The 23,303-nt window shown below is 43.6% G+C and overlaps 3 protein-coding genes across 3 annotated transcripts in view; 2 read left to right on the top strand and 1 right to left on the bottom strand.

Moving 5' to 3' along the window:
• Positions 1-539, bottom strand: part of olfml2a (olfactomedin-like 2A) — a gene marked incomplete at its 5' end in the record, with an annotated part of 5,508 nt that extends 4,969 nt beyond the window's left edge. Inside the window, one exon of the mRNA XM_030787482.1 lies at positions 270-539. Within this exon, the coding sequence (XP_030643342.1) occupies positions 270-539 (270 nt within the window). The remainder of the gene's footprint in view (positions 1-269) is intronic.
• Positions 540-9,988: 9,449 nt separating this feature from the next.
• On the top strand, positions 9,989-12,241 carry pop5 (POP5 homolog, ribonuclease P/MRP subunit). The gene is made up of 5 exons (XM_030785364.1): positions 9,989-10,050; positions 10,136-10,278; positions 10,762-10,911; positions 11,472-11,555; positions 11,917-12,241. Exons 1-5 carry the CDS (start codon positions 10,031-10,033, stop codon positions 12,039-12,041), a joined length of 522 nt encoding a protein of 173 aa, XP_030641224.1. The 5' UTR covers positions 9,989-10,030; the 3' UTR covers positions 12,042-12,241.
• A 489-nt stretch (positions 12,242-12,730) lies between these two features.
• On the top strand, positions 12,731-22,089 carry rnf10 (ring finger protein 10). The gene is made up of 17 exons (XM_030776950.1): positions 12,731-13,230; positions 15,325-15,515; positions 15,819-16,027; positions 16,509-16,599; positions 16,899-17,083; positions 17,497-17,633; positions 17,795-17,952; positions 18,079-18,222; positions 18,662-18,887; positions 19,135-19,268; positions 19,602-19,719; positions 19,840-19,941; positions 20,417-20,551; positions 20,734-20,825; positions 21,244-21,301; positions 21,580-21,744; positions 21,971-22,089. The coding sequence occupies exons 1-17, from the start codon at positions 13,083-13,085 to the stop codon at positions 22,042-22,044; spliced, it is 2,367 nt and encodes a 788-aa protein (XP_030632810.1). The 5' UTR covers positions 12,731-13,082; the 3' UTR covers positions 22,045-22,089.
• Positions 22,090-23,303: the final 1,214 nt, after the last annotated feature.

Genomic DNA, 23,303 nt, shown 5'->3' with positions numbered 1-23,303 from the left:
AGAGGGTTTATCTTGAAGTCCATCCAGTATTTGGACAGAGTCTGAGAGTAGAATCCTGGCCATCTCTTAGCCAATCAGATCCGAAGAGGATCGGCATCCATCTCTGAGCGTCTTCGCGACGGCGAATCTCTCTGCGTCCAAAAAAAAAACCTGACAAAACTGAGGGAGTCTTTACGGTCGTCTACGAGACAGAGCGCGCGTCTGAATCCCGAAGAATTCCCAAGGAAAGCTGCGATAAGCCGGGAGGAGACGTTTAGAGCGTTCCGTACCTTGAGCAGCTCGGGAGCCTGTTTCCTCAGTTTCTCCGTCCTCCACTCATTCTCGCAGGGGTTGAGAGAGGAGGGAGGCGCCGTGCAGGAGCACTTGCAGTCCGAACCCGAGCTGACCGTCTCTACGGTGTAAAAGTCCTCGGTGCGGAGGGTCCCGTCCCGCAGCCTGGAACACGCCTCGATGCTCAGCGGGCGCATTACGCACTTACAGCGGCAGTCTGAACCCTCGGACACCATCCTCACCGGCTCCGTTTCTCCAAAGATCTGAGAGAGAGAGAGACAGAGAGGGGAGGGGGGGGGGGGCGGATAGAGACAGAGAGAGACACAGACGGATAGACAGACATACAGAGAGAGAGAGACAGAGAGAGAGAGAGGCAGAGAGACAGACAGAAAAAATATATATATACAAACACATATATATATATGTGTGTGTGTGTGTGTATATATATATAGAGAGAGCGAGAGAGAGAGAAAGAGGGGTAAGTGAGGGTAAATGGAAAAGAGAGACAGAGAGGGAGGGAGGGGGTGAGAGAGAGAGAGAGAGAGAGAGAGAGAGAGAGAGAGAGAGAGAGAGAGAGAGAAACATGTAAAACTGAAGACATCCGTTTAACCTCGACCCCGACTCTGGGTCACACTGTGTCTGTCACCCTAACCTGTATTCCAGATTCAGGGGTTACGCCGAGACTCAAGCCCTGTTTTTTTTCCCACGGTTTCCCACATAGATCAAGGGCCGTGGCCCTTTTCCCTGTTCCTTAACTTGAACTCAGAGACTGAACTCCGAGTCTGACTCTGGTGAAGGTCAGACGTTAAGCGTCGGTGTGGAGAGTCTCTCTGTGGTGGTGCGATTTTTTACCGGACTCCTACAACCTTTGGTCACTATATTTTGAACACTTCTTTAAATCTCTCCTTGAACAAGTTTTACATTTTTTTTCCTTTTCGTCACAGCAGTGAAGTGAAACACTGAAACACTGAATCAGTGACACAACACAACACAGCTTTTCTCCAAAAGTCTCTTCTCATAAACACTGAACACTATGTCCTTGGGATAGAACTTAGAAAGAGTAGAGCACACAAATATTAAATCTCTCTCTCTTTCTCTCTCTCTCTCCCTTTCTCTGACCCCCCCCCCCCCTCTCTCTCTCTCTCTCTCCCAGAGCACCCATCCATCTGGGATGAATTGCAGTTAGTGTGACCAGTAAGATGACTGTTGCCATGGTGTTGTCTTTGAAGTCAGCCGGAGGCTAAAAATGACCCATAAAGTTTTGGAATGGTGATGGACATTGAGTGAATTTACACTTCCCTACTGTGAAGATCATGAACCACATAGATCATTCAGTCAGCCCCCCCTCCCCTTCCACCCCCCAAAAAGAAAAAAAAATAAAAATAAAAATAGAAAGGAGGAAAACACAAGAATGTCCTATCCAACATTTTGGCAGCATTTCCGAATCACCCCACTGAAAATTATGAGTCAAGGGTCCCTCCATGTAAAGTCATGCACTACTTGTAATGCCCATAAAGTTCTAATTGAACCTTAATAAAACCTCATAAAACCCAGGTGTTGTCGGATACTAAGTGATGTCCAAGAACCAGCATCGTGTTCTCTGGATGTGTGCCATTTGATTTTTAAATATAACCGGCTGTTAACCGTATCCATTCCGAAAAACCGTTTTGATAGGCAGTCTAAAATTCCCACCACAAAACTCCTGCAGTAAAACATTTTTTATAGCAGTAGTGTGATACGACCATGTGTAGACTGACCTGAAGCAGTCTGTTATCTTTTTAAGACCTTTTAGGAGCATTATCCAAGGATTCTGGTTTAGCATTAAGCTGTTTTTCTCTTGATGTTAGATTTCGGAACGGGTACTAACGTCGGATCGGAATTAGCGGCGGACGTTTTAAGGTCTCCACGGATGCTCCGCAGGTTCCTCCGGCTCGCCGTCGCGATCGGTCGCCATGACAACCGCGCTCTCTTCAAGGCCTCATTGACGACAAAGCTGCTCTTCCATCAAGCACTGGGCCCCAGGTTCTGAGAGGTTCTTAGTCCAAAGGGGCTTTAGCGCTGTCATCTTTTTCACATGAGATTTAGAGATCTCTGTAAAGGCCCCGGGACCCGGGTCGCATGTGGAACTGTTTACGGGTGGTGAAACAAAAAAGAACTCAGCGTTTCAGAGATCTTTCGTTATAAGACGCCATCTGTCTCTGAGAACTCCGTCAGTCTTAACCTGTGTGTGCCACGTCGTATGTGGAGCCGTGTGTGTGTGTGTGTGTGTGTGCGTCTGTGTGTGTATGTATGTGTGTATCTCTGTCTGGAGGTCAAAGGGCTAAAAGCATGTACAGGACTGGTACGTAGACACTGTAATATGGCCTGCTGAGAAATGCAGTAGAGTTAACTGGTGCTAAAGGATTGGTAGTTGCATCACACTGAAATCTGAGTTTGTCAAAGACAGATGAACCAGCGGAGGGCCCTGTTTGAGCTGAAAAGACATGACAAGTTACTAAACCGAGATTCGGCAGACCCAAGGTCAACACGTAGACTACAGCGAAAGTGAAGTCAGCTTAAAAGTTCTCAGATTTCACATCAAAGTTTCCTCTAAAAAGTTGCGCCTCTAAAAAGTTGATCAGGGCCTAAACGTTGAGCTGAATCAAAAAAAAAAAGAGAAGAAAAAAGTTGTGGAATAACTTATTAATACTAACAACTTTAAACTGACGTAACTTTTCTTTTTGTTACATACAGTGCGCATCGACATAGGCCACCGTGAAGACTGTTTCCACACAGGGCGGTGAGTGTTTTTACCACAGGTCTGCACAAAAGTAAACCCACAATCCATCAGCCTCTTCAGCCGCACAGAACCATAGCACGGCATAGACTTCGCAGCCCAAGCACCCCAAACCTGCCTGGCCTCCAAAGCTCTTCTACAGTTTGATTTATGTTAAGAGTGTTGAGCAGTTGGACCTCATTAACAGAGGTATGCGCACACACTGGAGGGTGGGACACTTAAGGATGGGGCGGGGAGGTGGGGGAGGTGGGGGGGGGTTGATTGGGGGGGCACTTTCATCACCGTAGATTTACGCCCTGTCTCCGGACGTCTCTGTGCTAAGGTACACTTCTTAGCGCCAGGCCCATTAGTTCGATAAAAAAAAGAGAGATGCTTATGGATGATTAATACTGGAAAACAACACCGCAGAACATGAAAGTCAGCAGCGGATCTCTGACATGCTGGACAAAGTCTGTCGGCAGTTTGCACTGGTTGGTTTTATTTGGTTTACCTTTAAGTAGAATGGCATTAGATTTAGTCCAAATGAGAAATCACTTAGGTATCCAGTGATCATACCAAGACACAGACATTATTCTATTGAGAGTTTCTCCTGCTTGTATCAAAGAGCTTTCTTGAACCTCAGAACCATTCTGTTTGACAAGTTTCTAATGAAATCAGGCCATTTCTGAGGCCGATGTTGAGAAAAGCCAAAAACGCGTTGTCTTTGAGATGTGATAATTGTATTTGAAAAGCCGTCCAGAGGTAAAGCATTTGAAGTAAATCCGTGAGGAGTGCACATAAAAAAAGTGGACGGACTAATTTCTCTTGACTGAAACGTCAACCTTCTTAACCTCCTTAATCTCTACCCTTTCAAAAAAAGCAAGAATACAACAAGCTTCCCCCTATCCACTTCAATTTAGATTGGATCAAATCCCACATAAAAAAAAGGGGTCAGATCCAACACCCTGCTGATCATTTATCTTATAGCCCATCTCAGGACAGCTTTAACTGGCAACCCAACTATACAATACTCCTGAGCAACATTACAAAAACGAAATAAGTGAAACAAAGCCAGAGTGGGAAGGATTCAATCTAACTTCTTTTGCTTTTCTTTTCTTATTTCCTCTGTGTTTGGGACTGATGGACAAAATTCCCTGGTCTGAGGCCATTAAGAAAAGAAGATTTACTACTCCAAACACTTTGCCAGTCTTTTACAAACACATTTTGTCCTCTGTTTAAACACTAGAAAAAGCCCTCTGTTTTTTTCTCTAACACAAACACACACACACACACACACACGCACACACACACACACACACACACACACACACACACAGCACTCAAAGAGGGCATTAAACTGGCTTTACGTGCTCCAGAAATAAGAGCTCTTTTTAAACCCAGTGAAAGAGTCGCTGTTGTTCACTGTGATAAAGTCCACGCAGGAACCTCCATGTAGTTTTTCTATTTCACACACGTTACATGGTATCATTCTCTCCTCAAACTGCTAAGAAAACAGAATATAACAATTTAAATATAATTTACTTACGCTCTAATCTTATTGATTACATATATATACATGGACTAATTTCTTGTTTTCTGAATGAGTTAAACCCTCCATCAGAACATCAGTATATTTCCAGTTTTCACAGGCAGACCTTGCTCAATCTGAAGTGACAGTTGCGATTTAGGATTGGTCTCGGAGTGTGAACCCCTTGTCTGGAAAAGCAGTTGGGCTTTACGGATCGGTGGCTTCGGAACCTTGGCTTTGATCTGTGATCTAGGTCAAACCGAAGGGCAGAGAGGTCAGACAATTTACCTTACAACTTTACTTTAAGGTTACAAACACGAGAACCTCTGGAAATGTTGCGTCTTGACTCATGCAAATAAATTCCCTGAGCTGATGCTAAACCATTTCTGAGACATAAACAACGGTAAACAAACCCACTTTATTCTCACAAACGTCCATGCAAAATGTAATCACACTGGTGCACCTGTAACAGAATAAACAAACACTCCGAGAACTGGAAACATACAAACAGATTATATTTCTGCAAAAAAATGCCTGTCAACAACCACCCTGAGTGGTCTGATCCTCTTGAAGTGACACTTAACCCTGTCTAAAAAGAGTTTAAACACTTGTAAAAATAAAAAAAGGAATTTTCCTCTTGTCAAGTTGGTTGCATAATGGGCTGATGATTCTCACTTTTGGAACAAGGATCTTTGGAGGATGCAAGTGTGTAGTTAAGACTTCTAGATATGTCTATCTGTAAAAAGTAAAAAAAAAAAAAAAAGAAAAATATATATATATACATTACCTGACTTATCAACCATTTTCCATATACAGTGTTGCAGGAAGCCACCACATCTTAAAACCACCATCAAGTATTTACAAAATACCAAATGACCGAAATATATAATAAAACTGAAATTTAAAACTGAATTTTGAGTGTTGCACATGTTAAATATATACTAATAATTACACTCCTTTACCTCAATTTGACACAACTGATAAATAAGCGAAACTGCTAATACATCCACAAGATCTTCTTGGGGTTTTTTGGGGGGATTTTTATATTTTATAAGATCTATTTTTACATTTAGAATGCAATCATGATGAGTGGATAACCTGGGGTATATTTCACAAAACAGAACTTCTCAGTGACCCAGATAACTTGTGCCAAAATCCAAGACTGTCCAGTAGGAGCGTCTCTCAGTCTCTCTCCTATTGGTCAGTTTTGACCTCTGGCTTGAGCTCTCTGACCAACTGGGATATCCAACTTGATTGAACACACACACACACACACCCTTCCCCAGATCTCGAGACTCAGCTAAACTCTGAGATCTCTCATCGCAATCAGATGCACAAATGGCATTAGTCACCGGGTGCGAATTACCCCCTGAACAAGCTTTGCGAGCACTTGTTGATTTTGGGGGCACACAACCACATTCCATCTCAAGCTGTTTATGTCTTTTGTCACCCTTTGAACCTGTTTGTTTGTCCTCTCGGTGGCCCAGTGATAGCCTGTGAGTGCTTTGGCAAAAGAGATGAGACAGATGGTTCCAACTACCCCCCCCACCCCACCCCCCACCCCCAGGACAGAAATCAAACTCCCTCCATTAACTCATTCCCATGCAAAGATCATTCCGCTGAAGATGAATCCGGCACTTAAGAGAGATTTTTTTAATCTTTTTTTAATTTGAATCTGTTTTGGATTTGAAATACCATTGAAATTCTGTGACGGGGCTACGCTGCTCATCACAGATGGAACTCATACCGGTCCAACCGACAGCAGAAAACAGGAAGGTCTTAAGTTGTTTGGGTCCAGAACAAATTGTACTTTAACCAAAGAGACAGATTCTGAGAGTCTGGCTGTTCTTTAAAAAAAAATAATAAATTACCAGACGGTAAAGAAGAGGTGTTCATTGTGTAAACCATAATATGAATGTTATTTTGTTATTTGAGAAATTGTGTTGTTTATGATAATTGTGGTGTAGTTGTTTTATGTGTTATGAGAGCAGCATTAGAGCATTTAAGGAGGAACTTCCTAATTTCCTGCCAGACTCTGACTTGTCTGATGGTCACTGTAGCCAAAGGGAGATAGTGGATACTGATTCTACCAAACTGATGTTCTCTCTCTCTCTCTCTCTCTCATTAATCTGACTCTTTAATTTTCCATCCCCTGATCCATCCACCCCTCTGTCTCTTCTTCCTTCTTACCCTTTAACCTCTTCCTGACCTTTTCGTAGGAAGCCTGAGGCAGTTTGCAGCCGAAACACGAGTCAGGTGCACTCCTCCGTTCTCATGACCTGTGGTCCCTCATTCTCTCTCAGTCATCCCTTTGACAAACACTTGTCCTCTTTATCATATCAGCATTGTATTTGATACGCTCGCACAACAAATAAATGGATAAGAAGTGTGCGTAAATGCCAAAATTTCTATTGCTTCTTCAATGTGCTTTGCAGATCCTGCAAACAGAAGTCTGCGCTGTGCTTGAAGTTTTGGTTTCGTGCCTTTTGAGAATATTTTGGATGGTCACCACTCCACAAACTTTTCCCACAACAGAAGTTATGCTTCTCAGAACGGTGGACAGTAATTCTATTCCTCTCTTTTACGCCCCCCCCCCCCTCCTTTTTTTCCCTTTCTTTTCACCAGCGTTACAGCGTTGGCTATTCGAATGTTTTGACGTCACAGCCCTATCAGAGGAGTTGATAACCCATTTGAGACCACACATTAAAACAAATATAAAAGTGCTGTGTAAAATTAAACTCCCTCCCCACGTGAACCGGATTGATTCCACCCAAAGTCATAGGTTAAAGCACATACACGACTGTCTGAATAATGCAGGAGTGGACCCTGTGAGAGGGTAGGGCAAGAGGGTGTGGGTGAGACAGAGAACCATTCGTAAATCCTACAGCTGTGTAAGCACAACTATATTGTCGTTAACCCCGGTAGATTTCTCCTCCGATTACAGTACTGGGCCACTTGCCCAACGCTCACCCAAATCAAACCTAATCCATCTGACCGAATGTCATGAATTTCTAGGGAGTGGCCTTTCGAGGATCGGATACAACATTTCAACGTTAAAATGAACACCACTTTCACTGTTTAACATCAAAATTCATACGCTGTAAAAGGATACCCTGCGTGGTCTCGTGAGACACTTCGTCCCTTTGACAGTTTTTTTTTTTTTTTTTTTGACGTGTGATATTGTGCAGTGTTGTATCGCTAGGCTTATATAACACGCGCACCGTAGGATAGATGAAAAACATATAAGTGATGCATCGTGTATTTCATCAGTGGTTCAACGTGTTGCTTTATCGAGCGTTGAGACAGATAGAATTACGATTGTCACAGATCATTCTCTTTCTCTAGGTTTCCAACAGAGCTAAGCAACCAGGGCTCAAGAACATAATCCCAGGAGCAAAATGCACTCATATTTCACATTATTCTGATAAATTTCGGGGCTTGGAATTTCTTGAGATACGAAGAGACAGCAACAGATAAGAGGCATACATCAAAATCCTGCTATCTCTCCTGGTAGGAATTTGTTCAGGAGTTCGTTTTGGAGAGCCTTCAGGTCCACACGGAGAGCTTTCTGTGAGCGCTATTTCCTCTCAGTTTTTCCCTTTCCCTGTCTGTCTAGCTGCTGCTGCCTCTCTCTCTCTCTCTCTCTCTCTCTCTCCCTCTCCCCCAGCGTCAGTGCGACAATTAAAAGTTAATTCGCTAACGATAGTAAATTCATCTTTTTTGGGCTCCCGTTATAATATCGCTCTTGGCATTTTATAGCCACTGGCATACGCGGACTGTCTGCCTTTTCACACTGATAATTTAATAATTTGCGATAATTGAAAACACTTACTCATATTACATCAAACTCCCATGAAATCTTCTGGGCTTGACTTCAAAGAAATTAAGATTGCACAATTCCCCGATGAGTAGTATTTCAAAACAGCACAAAAAGTAATTACATAGCTCCGCTGAGGAACTTTTGGAAGAAGGACTCATGTTTGCACCATATTATTCATGTTTCAGTCGCAGTAAAAACAACAATACAGACGTGCTGTTATTCTTATTTTTGTTTTGTAGATCAGAAACTTGTGTCAGTCTCCTTCCCACTAGTTCTGTGATTCCCAGAACCAGAGTAGCCTATACCAAAATTCCAGAGTAAGTGTCATCGCATATTACATCACTTGATATATTTCTGGAGCGTGTAAAAACTGTAGAACTATGCCAATACAATAACATTTTTCAGACGACTATACGAGTATTCTGGTAATAACTGACAGGACGGGAAAGCGATGCGGAGACCAGGTGGCCCCGCATTGGCGATGCGTAAAAGTCCAAACCATATTTGGTTTTCTTACAAAAGACGCTAATGCACGCGTCCAAGCTACATGAACGCGAGTGGGATACACCTTAAAAAATGAAGCTTTGTTCACTAAACCTACCTTATTCATGGCAACTGTGTATTTTGCCAGGGCCAGAAAACACATGAGAAAGTTAACGTTCATCCCCATTCCTCCCAAGTGTGATAATGTTCCTCACAGAGTGGACGGAATCCGTTATCCTTGTTCTGAAGCCCGAAAGGCAGCTCTTGCAGGACACCTGTTTCCGTTAAGCCTGATGCTTTATAAAGGCCACGTTGAGAATTACGGTTCCATATCTGTTTGGAGAGGCAACGGTAGTGTGAGCTGCCATGCAAAGTGTCAGGCAGAGTGCTGCTCGTGCACGGACTCGCCTTTGCACAAAGTCAATTGACAGGGTAGCACACCCTCTCTCTCCATTGCCTGGGCAATTAGGGCGTTACTTTGTGGAGGGTTTGAGGATGCCTTGCCATTTTATCATTGCGGTCATCGCAATATCGATAAGCCGCTCAGAGGAATCAGTAGCAACGCGGTTTGTAAATTTTTTCGCTTTCCGAACTTTTAGTGACTTTTGGATAGTCAAATCAAATTTTTAGCCACCCACTGGACAACAGTAAACTGGTAAATAATAGTCAACTAACCGGACAATAATCTGTTTTGCTACCGCCATCTTCTGGTAGTGTTTTAGAAGTGCACACTGTTCCCTGTCCACAAGCAAAACTCCATGAGTACTACTATTACTACTACTCATACTGCAGCTGCTACTACTACCATAAGTATAGCCACTTCTATTTGTAAAATAATAAAATTAACATTTAAAAAGCATACCTACAATTACAGTAATGATAATCATGATAGTAAAGTCAGAAACAAAGCAAATTAGACTAAATAAGGCCTAAATTAAGACGCCCTGCAAATCCCTCTTGTTTTAAAATTTTCTATTTGTTTTTTTTAAAAAAAATAGTAATATTAGCAGCAAAGCCAAACCTGCGACTCTAAACACAATATGAGCGAGTGAATTTTTTGTCGCTGTCACACATTGGGCAATTCCACTGCCAATCAACCTTTAACCCGCCTTTACTGGGTTGCTGAAGGACCCGGAAGTGAAGTTTAATGTTGTGAGAACCACATGTGCGTAGAATGGTGAGATTCAAATCGAGGTAAGTTACTACGGTAGGGGATGTAACTTTGCTACTTTTATACGAGGCGTGGAATTAAATCGACGATGCAATGTTTTACTCTTAGATATCTGCTCTGTGAATTGTGTGTGTCTGAACGGAACAGTCTTCAGCTCCTAGAAGAACGTGTCATCTACCATGCCGTCAGAGCCGCAGTCAACCGGGCCCATGGAGACTACGGTTCTGCTGTGTGTAACATCGGGTTTTCAGGTACTGATGACTGTAACACCAGCAGAGCCGTACAGTCTCAATACAAGAAATCTGAGACGGATCTTAGACCGTAGACGCATGTATAAAGTCACGTAGAGAACGTTAATAAAGCCATCGAGTTGAAATGTACCTGGCTTCTTCTGTTACCGTATTAAAATCCTCTCAGGCGACTGTTAATATCGGAAAAATCTTTTGGCTTCAGTTTCTGGCGAAGAATGCGTCTTTTCCCTTGAATACACACAGAGAACGAACTATCTGAACAGAATATAAAAGAGTCCGTTTTTGAAAAGTCTGAAAAATGTTAAGGTCCAAAAGGTTTATGTACATTTTTTTTTGTAAGATCATCAATATAAAATCAGTTTAAAATGATTAATCTTTATAACAGGGCCTCATATTTTTTTTGCTGTATGGTGTGATATTTGAATTGTATTGTAACAATATTGTTTTTTTTTTTTTTCATTTGTTTGTTTGTTTGTTTTCCAGTGAAGTATGTGAATGCCCACACAGGTGTGGTCCTCCTGCGATGTAGGAAGGGACACTATCGACTCATCTGGTCTGCCCTTCCGTTCATCACTGGTATAGAAAGTCGAGGCCAGAGAGTGCAGTGTTTCCTGAACTGCTTGCATGTAGGAGGTGAGAGAGAGAGGATAAACCAGGGCCTGGTCTACTTGCCTCAACTCACTGCACTGGACTGAATTTCCACAATACACTCATGGCTCAGTTAGTTCTGCATGTTAGTTTGCACACATCTGAAAGACTTGGCAGATACTGTCCAGCATAAATCTTAAATCACCATGAATCCAGCCTAAAATAGTACAGTACATATCTGACAGGAAAAAAAAAAAAAACAAGTTTGAAGTGGGAAATGGATACTGCTTGTACAACAGACTCAACCTTGGCTGGCCTTGAACTGCTGACGTCAGGGTAGTTAGTCGGAGGTCTGTGAGCTCAGGACGAGTTTTTAGGGAAGGAGGTTTACCCGCTTCCCTAGACTGTCTCATATACGTGTATTCTTTTTTTTTAAACAATATGGGGTAGAATGTGTCATATTCAGGTCCTTAGAAGTTGTGCTCACCACCCTGCTGTGTTCTTAATGTAGCTCCGTTTGACAGTAAATGAAACGTGTCAAAAAAAATGAAGTTTTTTTTTTTTTTTCTTTTAACTTCACTTTCTCTCCTCTCTCTCCTCTGCAGGGACCATCAGAACGTGTCAGAAGTTTCTGGTGCGATACAGCACTCGGCAGCTTCATCGAATGCTTCTTCACTGCACCAGCGAAGGTCAGCCGTAGTCTTCAGTGCTTTCGTCCGTGGAAATTTTCATACTTCAAAGGCATTGCCTTAGGATCTCAGCTCAAATACCCCTTTGTTATCGAGGGAAAACATAGTGTGTCTGTAACTCAAAGCTAATTCATAACTGACTGAACTATATGTAACTACTGTATTGTCCAATGCATTTGAGAAATAGCTTTAGGATCACTGCTTTAATGCTTTAACTTGATATTAGTGCATGTGGTGTGTCTACCAGACCTGTACAAGAGTTTCCTTTTATCAGTACAGATTGTTATAGTGTTCTAAGATAAGCAGGCCTGCCTTTGATGAATTATTGTTTATATTCTGTTCGTGTGACGACTTTGTCCAGCTGAGAGACGGGAGGTTCGGAAAGCTGTGATGAGTTTCTCCCTCAAGAAAAGAAGAGAGGATGGTGAGGAGGAGGAGGAGGAAGAGGAAGAAGATGATGGATGTGGAGCTGGAGTGGATACATGACCAGTTTTCTGACACAGATGGGGCTTGAGTTTCGGAGAACAGGAAGGGTCTTCAGGACACCTGTGGAAGTTGACAATTGAAATTGAAATGGAGATTCAGCAGAAACTGAAGAGCACTTGATTGTGTTACCCTGGTGTCATGTGAAAGGTCTCTTTCTTCTTTTTTTTGCAAACAGGTTATGGGGTCATTTAGTACCTGTTTGTGATGGACTGTGTTGTAAATAGGCAAAAATGAGTGCATGTTTGTGTTTTGTGTTTTTAAATAAACATTGTACTTTTTTAAACAAAAAAAAGGATAGATTTAGTTTGTTAACATACAATTATCATGTCTATCAGCAGATTTAATGTGAGGCTACTCTGTATTAGGGAAAAGGAGTGGCTACGCATCCATTCTGTTGCATTACTGAAGCAATACAAAAAGGTCAGTATGAAGTGGTGTAATATAGTTTAATAAAAGAACTATCATTTAATTACATCTTGCAAAAGTTGACCAGCACATTCTATATGCAGAATACTGGGACCGACATACTTGTTCTGTTTTAGTATGACAAAAATAGGACAGCATGTCATCTTCCTGTTTCATAAATAAACTGTTTTGAGGACTACGTGTCCCACAATACACCGCTTCACAAACCCCATATAAAAACTCCATCCGGGTATTTTTAGTTCCTGTTTGGCGACCCGTCGCCATAAGTCCGACCTCGTTTTTACGAATCAAAATTGGGCGAAAAACTCGGTAATTTACCCGTTTTCCACCATTGGAGAGCGGTTAAAGCCTTGGTGGGGCTCCATATTTCCCACGACAAGGAAAAAAATCGACTTTTCTGGGGTCTAGGCCCCGCTCTTCGCGCGCTCATTCTCTCCTTATTCACAGCTTTCTTTACTGAGACATCTGAACTGTGTCTCTTATTTTTCTCGGTTTGTTTTTGTTATCAAGATGTCGCCGTAATGGAGTCTCCGCGTCTGATAGAAATGAGTAAAGGCCTTCGTCGCCTGAGCCGCACTTGCAACAACCCACTTTTTTCTCCTTGTACCCCATTTAATGCTAGAGAGCTCGGAAGCTCTCTCTCCGGCGCTCGGCCTCAATCCTTCATCAGACAACATGGAGAAAAATACCAACGCCAGCAACAAGGTCCCTCCCCGCTCCAGTTCTACAGGCCCAGCTGCAGGAGAATCTAAACCCAAAGCAGGTGGGGGTTCAACTCTGCAGTGACCGTCCAACTAATTATGAAACTGAGCGAGTTTTACAGGCTTTGTTTTTATTTGGACTTTCATTTAGTGCACGTTTACCGTAGTTTTAAGTAGCTGATCAGAAACAAACAAACAAAAAAAAGAAAACAAACCCTATGTTTGTTTGCACAAAGGCGTGCATGCTTACAAACAAGGCTTTAGCCATTTTTGTGAAGGAAGTGGTTTGGTCGGAAGTAGTTATCCGTTAGTTTGTTCACACAGATTCCGTGTCTGTGAACAAAGAGGGGAATGGTAGACTTTCAAGTTGTTTTTGTCATAATCGAGGTTAACAAGTTAAACCATGGCTATCTCTGTTCCATTACTTATTGTGTATCTTGTATTTTCTGATGTCTTTTCCAATCAGATTTGTTGCTTTTTTTTTTTTTTTAATTTTCAAGGCACGCTATTTATTTAATTTTGATTTTGTTAATACAGTTAATTGAAGCTGTAGTCATGTTTGCGTTTAGTTTATGATACTGATGTAATATTTGATAGCATATTGGAAACGTTAGACTGCAGCTTTTGATGTAGCTTTTTTTTTTAATGAAAGTTTACTCATAGAAACAGTTCGAAACATCTGGTTGTCATGAGGCATAGCCTGCCAAAAATATACATGATTTTAGTATCACACGTTCTGCAAACTAGCCAGTTTGACACGCTAATTGACATGTATGTCAGATTAATGAAGTTGTTCAAAGTAGTAAACGTTTAAACGTTTTAATTAGTGAACGAAATTTGAATTATTGAACAGCTCTCCTTTCGATCGAATATGCTTGTCGCGTATCTGCGGCCTGTACAAATTTGTCAACATTAAGATTACGTGTTTCGTCTCGATCTCGCTGTAGTGTAACTAATGGTATCTAGCCAGCGAACTTGCACACTTGGTTAGTTCCTTTAATAATATGACATTACCGTTACGAGTGCTTTGTCTTTTGTTATATTTTAGCAGCAGCCTGTTATCGGGTATTGTTAAGTCCTCATGAAAATGATCGTTGATCACAGCGTCACAACTCCACATGTGACTAATGTGAGACTTTGTGTACCATTAATTTCAAACGCTACAACCACAATTAATTTCAGTTACTGGTAAGTTTTCTTCTTTACAGGTATTGTGAGTCGGCGTTACCACAAAGAAAAACAAAACAGTCCAAACTCAGCGTTAGATTTTGTGGCTAAAAAAGGCTGCTCAGCTGTAGTCGTTAAAAGTCTGTTTTGTGAAACAACGACGGTTTTAAAAGATGTTAATGAATCCAAAGTCATACTTTATTCAATTGATAGACGCCTTTTTTTTTTCGAAAAGAGGCGTTTAGACGATGAATGCACACAGCACGTGCATAGCCCAACGGACATACGACAACAGACAATCCTGATGAGTGCTGTTGTTAGCGCCGTCATGCGACAGTGAGTGTCATTCAATAAAGGCAGAGAACATGACGATCAAAAACAAACGGCGTTCGTCACAGCAGCATGCTGTACTCTACTCAGTTTTAGCCCTGCGTATATCCTTTGGCGTTAATTTGAGTTTTCATGTTTTTGGTTTATTTTGCTGATATACGTGAGAGTCTCTGGTCTGCACAGATAAGTTCCCTGGGTGTGAGCGTACGCCTTATCGTAGTCCTCTGGAAGTGCAAAGTGCATTTTTAATCCATGTGTTGTTTTTTTTTTTAATCCTGTTGTAACATTTTGTCAGAAACTATGTATACCAAAAAAAAAAAAAGTTTTGTTTTTGTTTTGTTTTTTTGGTGAGGGAGGGGTGTTGATGGGCATAGAGGCATTGTCATTCGTCAAACTTGGCATTGATTAGAGTGTAAAACTCAAGAGTCATAACATTTACTTTGCAGTAGCTTAGCCTGACCTGTGGACTCGACTTTGGATCACTCTCGAAGTTCATTGTCGTTTGTAGATCCAGCGTGATTTCTGACGTCGTAATTGCGCTCGTCAGAGAGGAAGCGAAACGCGTGAGCCAGTGGTCTGAGTAAACCGTATCGATCAGATCTTCAGAGTCGATAACGTTCTCCTTCTCACGCTCTGTGTCCTTCATCTTCCGTCTGCAGATGGTAAGAACAATGGGGGCTCCAAACGCTACAGCCGCAAGCGCGAGCCCTCCTTCCCCAAGGCGGAGAGCTTTCCGGGCCCCCGCCGCACCAACCCACAGAAAAGCAAGAGTTTTGACAAGAGACCCCCCCAGAGAGGCGGTGGAGGAGGCCGCCAGTATGGGCTCATGGGCGGTGGGCGAAGAGAAGAGGTGAGCTGTCAGTCAAAAGCGGCTCGGGCTTTGTTTGACTGTAGGAGACCGGTTGAACTCTTCGATTAGTGAACGTCGTAGAGATCTGTTCAGAGGAATTGTTTAACTAGATCAACTAAATGGTCGGAAGCCTTGACTAAACACCGATGTAATTCCCGTTTGTAAAGCCTTGTATTTTTGTACTCATAAATTTCTGTTTGTGGACTGTCTGCTCGCCCATGATGCACTGGTGTTTTACCTGGCTCGTTTACTGGTTTGGGGCTTTAGCTCGAGCTCTGACCGCGTTCTCCTCTCCGCCCGCAGGTAGCAGAGACTCGCCGGGCCGAGTTTAGCCCGGCTCAGTTTGCTGGACCTAAAAAGATTAGCCTGAACCACCTGCTCAACTTCACGTTTGAGCCGCGTGGCTGCAACCAATTCGGCTCCGCAGGAGAGGGCCCCGTGTGTTGGGGGCGCCGAAACAAGTGGGGCCAGAAGCACAAACCCTTCAATAAGGAGCTCTTCCTACAGGCCAAGTGAGTGCGCTTTTTTTTTTTCTTTTTTTTTTTTTTTTTTGAAGACACGCACAGGACAAACGGTGCGTGTTTACCTATTTACAATGTTTAGACCTCAGCTGTGTCGTGTACCTTGTTTTTACTTTTCCTCTTCTGAGCTGCTTAAAAAAAAGAAAAAAAAAACAAAAAAAAAATGTTGGTCGTTCAAGATGACTTCACAATGCACAGTCCATCACGCCAAGAACCTTCTAGCATTCTTCTGTCGCAGAGGACAGCACAGCTCGAGGACCAGAACTCGAAATCTTCGTCGGGGTCGATGAAACTTGTGAATGCTTGCATATGCAAGTTAAAAGCACAGTGTGGTTGCTTTTGAAATGACTTTACACGTGTTTGTGTGACACTGCTGAGGGTTAGTGTATTTTTTGCTGTGGTGAATGTGTTGTTCTGCTGTTATAAAAGTTGTAAAACGCTGATCTAGTGTCTGTTGCTCAATTTGCTGCAGCTGCCAGTTTGTGGTGATGGATGACCAGGATTACAAAGCTCACTTCACTGACCCAGACACCCTGGTCAACTGGGACTATGTGCAGCAAGTGGTGAGTTAACCTCTTCCTTATTATTTATTTATTTATTTATTTTTTTAAAACTTCGATCTCTTCTGGTTCTTCTTGGTTTGACTGCGCTCGGTTTGACTGTTGTTTCAACTCACTCCTCTTTCCAACAAAGCGCTCTGCTTTTTTTTTTTCCCCTACATTTTTTACAGTTCGTGATATAACTGTTTGTTTTAAAAAAAAAAAATGGGGAAAAAAAAAAAAACAGAAAAAGGGAAGCAGCTGACTGCCTTTCCCTCTCTCTCTCTTTCTCTCTCGCTCGCTCGCTCTCTCTCTCCTTGCAGCGTATCTACAGTCACGAGGTGCCCTCCTGTCCGATCTGTCTGTACCCCCCCGTGGCTGCTCACATAACCCGCTGTGGTCACATCTTCTGCTGGCCCTGTATGCTCCATTACCTGTCCCTCAGCGAGAAGAGCTGGTCCAAGTGCCCTATCTGCTATGAGGCCGTACACAGCGCAGACCTCAAAAGGTCTGTAATGCATCAGGACAACAGATGTGTCTTTTTTTTTTTTTTTTTTGGCCTTTTTTCAAATCTTCCACTACATTTCAAACATTGTTAATTGATCAAGCCTCTACACACGTGAATTGCATATATATGCACTGTGAATGTATTGTTAATGGACCAGGGCCATTCGGAAAATTGAACCGAGTAACTGAATTAGGACTGTTGTTTATTCGGTGGATCTTCATTGAAGCAAATGGTATCTTTACTGTCGTTTGATACTGTTGCCTGTTTTCGTATCAAATGCAGAAACTTTACCATGCAAGAGTTTGCATGAAAAATTAAGATCTCCTCTGTCCCTTAACCTCTCTCACTAGTCAACTCGTTCACGCTCATTACTTTTGATGATTGATTTTGACTGTCTCACCCTCTCCACCCAGTGTGGTTGCCATGGCAACTCACCAGTACGTGGCCGGTGACCTCATCACCATGCGCCTGATGCGCAGGGAGAAGGGAGTGCTGGTGCCTCTGCCCAGCCCCCAGTGGGGGAAAGTGGAGGAGCCCGTCCGCTTTGGAGGTGAGGTGTTTTTTTTTTTTTTTTTTTTCTCTTTATCTCTATCTATCTATCTGTCTGTCTATCTATCTGTCTCTCTCTGTATTGCTTGTTACGTACAGACTTTGATCTCATCTGTCTGTCCATATATCCCCTCTCTCTCTCTCTCCCTGTGTGTTTTTTAGATGTGTGTCTGAGCGCCTACTCTAAGCTGCTGCTGGCGTCTCAGGAGCAGGTGCTGGGTTTGCTGGCCGAGGAGAGGGCCACGCTGCAGGCCCAGCTCTTACAGGAGAAAGACGACCCTCAGGCCTGCTTCATCCAGAGCGCCTTACTGCAGCTCCAGGTAAACGCCGCCCACCCGTCCGCTCCGTTTCTCTCTCTTTTCCTTTTACCCTTTTCCCTTCCTCCTCTCGTCCGTCTCTCTCTCTAACGTCTCCTCCTCTCTCTGCCCCGTCTCTCCTGTGTGCAGGAGCAAGAGGATTCCCTGCTGAAGCGCGGCGCCAAGAGCAGCTGCACCGTTGACAAACTGGACGTGAGGAAGCTCTCTCTGACGGAGCCTCCCTCTCCAGAGGTTGCCACGGTAACCGCGGTCACCGCGGTCACCAGCGCCAAGGTGAGTCAGCAAGCTTGGGGAGGTGGTCACTAGTTTGTTCGGTATGACAGATGTTTTTATTTAAAGTAAAAGGAAGATAATAAACAAACGGTTGGTAATTCTTTAGCGTGTGTTCCTGTTATTTGTTTATGTTCAATGCTTAATAGTAGCGTGTTGTCAATTTTCTTCTACTCAAGCTGAATGCAGCTCTTATAAGTCAATCTGGATAAGAGTTCCTGTTAAATAAACAAACCTGTAATTGTGAATAGCTTGATTCTGTTTTCCACTGTCTCTGGTATGTGTTTGGCTTTGTGGCTGTGATGTCTGATCGTTCTCAGATAGATGAAGAGATGAACTGGTCTTGAAATGCACAGTTGCACTATGTCATTTTGCGTTGTTGCGTCATAATTATGTATGTTAAGAGTTTGACGGTTTAAATTCCCTCCCCCTTTCTCCTCAGCCCGTGCTGCAGTACTCCTCAGCATTTGATGACGAGGTGGCGGAGGACGCAGCGGAGGTGGGTGAGGAGGTGCTTGAGCAGGATGTGCCCGAGGAGGTCCCTGAAGGTGTGCGGGAGGTGTCTCCGGAGCCGGAGGTGGCTGCTGAAAATAGCCCTCCCACCCAACGCAGGTGGAAAGGACCCCACCGCGCATACGAAAAGGGACCCTACTACTACTTCTACCAAGGTACTGGCTCCTGGTGTGTGTGTGTGTGTGTGTGTACACTTTTCTTGGGGTCCAGTATCCCTGGTGAGGGGGTGTGTATGTGTGTGTGCATAAACCTGTCTTGGGGTCCAGTATCCCTGGTTAGGGGTGTTTGTGTGTGTGTGTCTGTGTGTCTGTATACCTGAGATGAGGTATGTGTGTGTATACCTGAGATGAGGTGTGTGTGTGTGTGTGTGTAATCTGTCCTGTCCCTCTCGTGCCCACGCAGCTGAGGACGGTCAGCAGATGTTCCTCCACCCTGTGAATGTGCGCTGTCTGCTGAAAGAGTATGGGAGTCTGGACGCCAGCCCCCAGTCCATTACTGCCACTGTAGTGGAGGTTGACGGCCACACAGTCTCTGAGGTAATTAGCCTGGGATATACACACTTGTTCTCATTCAGTCTCTGATACACACACACACACACACACAGCCAAAAAATATAGCATGCACTTACTCAGATTTAACCCTCACCACACATGGACAAAAACATTTAGCCTGCAGCACACACGCACACACACACACCAAGCTTTAATCTCTGATATACAAGGAAGATGTTTCACAAGGAAGATGTTTCAATTTAGAGAATGCGCTGTGTTTATAGCTTTTCACTGAGTGGTGGGTGTTTTTTCTTTTTTCATGTATTGTGCGTGTGCGTGTGTGCGTACGTGTGTGTGTGCGTATGTGTGTGTGTGTAGGAAGTCCGTCGTCGACACCGGTATTTGTCCCATTTGCCTCTGACGTGCGAGTTCAGCATTTGTGAACTGAACCTGCAGCCTCCTGTCATCTCCAAAGAGACTTTGGACACCTTCGCAGGTAAAACACACACACACACACACTGTACGCTCAGACTCATGCTCCCTCTCACAGGTTAGCACAGATGCAGACTGGCACACGGTGCGTTATATTATGTGTTCATGCATTTCACTCTCTCAGAGGACTTTGAGAAGAGGAAGCGTCTGAGGCAGAAGAAAGCGAGGGAGGAGAAGAGGAGGGAGAGACGCATAGAGATGGAGGAGAAACGGAAGCAGGGCAGATGTGAGTGTTGTTTGATTGGTTAAGATGCCGTTTGATTGGTTAAGATGCATTAATAAGGGGGATTCGATACGCTGTTGCCCTCTCTCTCACACGCTTCCTGCGTGACCCCTGAACGCTGGGACTGTACGGTTTGGGTGTCTCTGCGCAGGAATGCTGAACTAAGAACAGTTCCTCTTGGTTCGTAAGCTTGTGCTTGTTTGGATTAAGAGAGGCATAAACTGACCCTGGATCAGCATTGTTGTCCTGTGAAATTTGATCCATGCAACAGCTGGTCTATAGCGGTGCTGTTCTCCATTCAGCACCAGTGTGCAAGTCTTAAACTTTTCCAGAGAAACCAGGTCCACGGTGTTTTGTTTTATGTATGTGTTGCAGATACACGTATGCTCATTAAGGTGTGCAGTGCTTCTGTAATGGTCCTGGGCGTATGGTGTTTGATTTGTTTTTGTTGTTGTTGGTGCTTTTGTTTGGATCTCAGACCCAGAGGTGCATATTGGGCTGGAGAACCTGCAGCAGTTCCCTGCCTTTGGCTCCCCCCCTCAGAACAGCCCCCCTCCATACCCTGAATTTGTGGTGGGACCAGCATCTCCCCTCAGCAGCAGCCCTGCCTCAGGTAAGTACACACACACACACACACACACACACACACACACGGGCACAAGTGTGCACGCGCTCCTTTAAAACCTTAACCACTCAGTTGTGTCTTCCCTCTCTGTTTAGCATGTATTAAAATGTGCATGTTTGTCGTGTTTAATGAAATAACGTGTGTGTGTATGTGTGTGTGTTTTTGGACAGACATGACGATGTTTCCCAGTCTAAGTGCAAACAGTCCAGGTCTCAGCATTGGTAGTGTGGAGGAAGACTCTCACTGTATGTCCTTCGCTCAGGTATGAAACCGTCTCTCTCACACACACACACACACACACACACTCAAGTCCCTGTTTTCCTCTTACCCAAGTTTACCCTGTAGCACATAGCTGATAGACGGAATGAAATCTTGTATGTCGATAGTTTCTAGTTTCTAAATGCACTATACTCAAAACCACTGGCATCGGGACCACAGTACACAGAGTTCATTGACAGTATAAACATCAGAGGGTTGATTTATGGATCTGCAGCCGCGTCTTGTTTTGAGGTTCGAGAGTAAGAGTGGAGACTTGGTTCTGTATTTTTTAGACTTGGGCTTTTCTTATGAGCTCTAAAGAACAGGAGCACGCACACACACACACACACATACAGGGAGTTTTAATAACTTTGCACAGAAACTCAAACCTCTCATCCTGCCTTGTTTTCCTTCCTGTTCAGATGCTGAGGGACGGCAAAGCTCGTGTGGAAATGCCGCCCAAAATTACCCCAAAGAAAGGTGAGCTCACCTCTCCCTCCTCTCTCTTTACAAACAGAACTCCACATGCCGAACCGATTTATTTATTTATTTTTCTCGGTCCACTATGTAAATATAAATAAGAATAAGCTGATTGTTTATCTGAATACACTTGTCCGCATTAGATTTGTCACCAGTTGCTGTTCGAGGTATTGTAATTTTCATGTCCTGCCTAAAATGATTGGCCTTGACACTGATTCATGTGTGTGTGTGTGTGTCTGTGTGTGTGTGTGTGTGTGTGTGTATGTGTGTGTGTGCAGATACTCTGCTGGCTCCTCCGGCTGCAGACAGCGATGGCGAGAGCGACAGTTCAGACCGTGTTCCCGTGCCCAGTTTCCAGAACTCTTTCAGTCAGGCTTTTGAGGAAGCCCTGCTGCAGCTGGACCACGGAGCAACGAAATCACCACAGCCCGTTCTCATCAACGGTCAGTGTGTGTGTGTGTGTGTGTGTGTGTGTGTGTGGACAAGCTCTGCTGTTGTTGGAGTTTAGGGAGATTTTTTTCCCAGTGTTTGTTAGCCCGACAGCAGCAGGACATGCATGGTATGTTGGAGAATTGTGTTTGTTTTTATTTGTGTGTGGGTGTGTTTTGTCTGATCAGCTTGTTTCTGGCGGTTGTAGTGATTGTGTCTTTTGTTGTGTCCGTCTTTCAGAGGAGAAAGGGGGAAAGAAAAAGAAGAAAAAACAGAAGCTTCTCTTCAGCACCTCTATGGTTCACACGAAGTAACACACGCTCTCATCTCTCTCTCTCTCTCTCTCTCTCTCGCTCTCTCTGTCCACTTCTCTAACCCCTCCCTCTTGTTTTTTTTTTTTTCCCCTTGTTTTTTCCTTTACCAGTCTCTCTTGCTTTCTCCATGTTCTTTTGTTTTGTCTGCTGCTGTAGCTTAGGCGTGAGCAGGCCCTGAACGAAAGGTTCAGAGACTAGGCACATGTTGCATTGGACTGAATACCATGACACTAATGCTGACTGGGTACTGCTGAATTCGCTCCGCCTTCCCCATAGTTCTCTCTCACACACACACGCGCGCACACACACACACACACATGCACACACACGTCCATGTCCGTGAGGGTTTTTCTTTTTGTATGCACTGTATTCCCATGAAATATTTCCAGTCTTAAGGCAATAGGCAGTTTTATTCCTCTTGGCTGTCTGGCATGGGTTTTTTTTTTCTTTTTTTTTTTCGCTTGATTTTTGTCTCCTTGAATGCCCAAGGTGAGAGAAACAATCCAAGATGACCTAGAGCTTAGATTTGTTGTGCTTGTTTGTTTGTTTTAGTTGTTGCTGTTATCTTGATTAAATAGGCCCCAAATGACTGTTGACTTTCGGCCTAACGTAGAGGACAACACAGCCACTCGAATAGAGCCTAGCCAGAGAATTAGTAGCACTGGCTAAATGAATGTATATTCAGGTGCTTACAGATATTGGAAAGGTGTAGTTCAGGGGTTCTCGTATGTTTTTGGGGAGGGGGGGGGGGGGTATATGTTAGCAGTCAACCAGCTGCAGTAACACCTGTCTCCCCTCTCTCTCGGTGCCTCTCCGGAAACTTCCACAGGCCCTGAAAATCAGTACACCATCCATAACCTTTAAAACGGACCCCTAATGGTAATACGATTTAGCTGGAGGTTTACATCTGGTCCACAGTTCTTGGCCAATCGCTAAAGAAAAGGCAAGTTTAGGCAAAGAGACTCCATTTAGTGTCGTACTGCTAAAATACTTTTGAGCTTCTCGTATCCTTCTCACTGTGTCCAAAGCAAATACACATATGACCTAAAGCAGTCATTTAAAACAGTAGTTGAAATGCCAACAAGAAATAAAAAAAAAACAAAAAAAAAAACAAAACAAAAACACTGGGCCCATTGACACGCCAGAGAATGCGCACATTCGTGATGCTAAGACACGTCTCTGTATTTAAGCGCGTGCTTTCTTTCGTCCCCATCCATCATTTCATTACCACGCCACCTTGCCCGCCTCATTCCCGAGCT

This window comes from Chanos chanos, chromosome 1, assembly GCF_902362185.1.
Source record: "Chanos chanos chromosome 1, fChaCha1.1, whole genome shotgun sequence".
NCBI lineage: Eukaryota > Metazoa > Chordata > Actinopteri > Gonorynchiformes > Chanidae > Chanos > Chanos chanos.
Note: the sequence above shows the minus strand (reverse complement) of the source record. Positions and strands in the feature narration are given on the sequence as shown.

Coding starts and splice junctions, on each gene's coding strand:
- pop5 (XM_030785364.1), top strand. CDS start 10,031: ATGGTGAGATTCAAATCGAG. Junction 10,912..11,471: donor GAACTGCTTGCATGTAGGAG/GTGAGAGAGAGA, acceptor TCTCCTCTGCAG/GGACCATCAGAACGTGTCAG. Junction 11,556..11,916: donor TCTTCACTGCACCAGCGAAG/GTCAGCCGTAGT, acceptor GACTTTGTCCAG/CTGAGAGACGGGAGGTTCGG.
- rnf10 (XM_030776950.1), top strand. CDS start 13,083: ATGCTAGAGAGCTCGGAAGCTCTCTCTCCGGCGCTCGGCCTCAATCCT. Junction 19,720..19,839: donor GACTTTGGACACCTTCGCAG/GTAAAACACACA, acceptor TCACTCTCTCAG/AGGACTTTGAGAAGAGGAAG. Junction 21,745..21,970: donor ACAGCCCGTTCTCATCAACG/GTCAGTGTGTGT, acceptor TCCGTCTTTCAG/AGGAGAAAGGGGGAAAGAAA.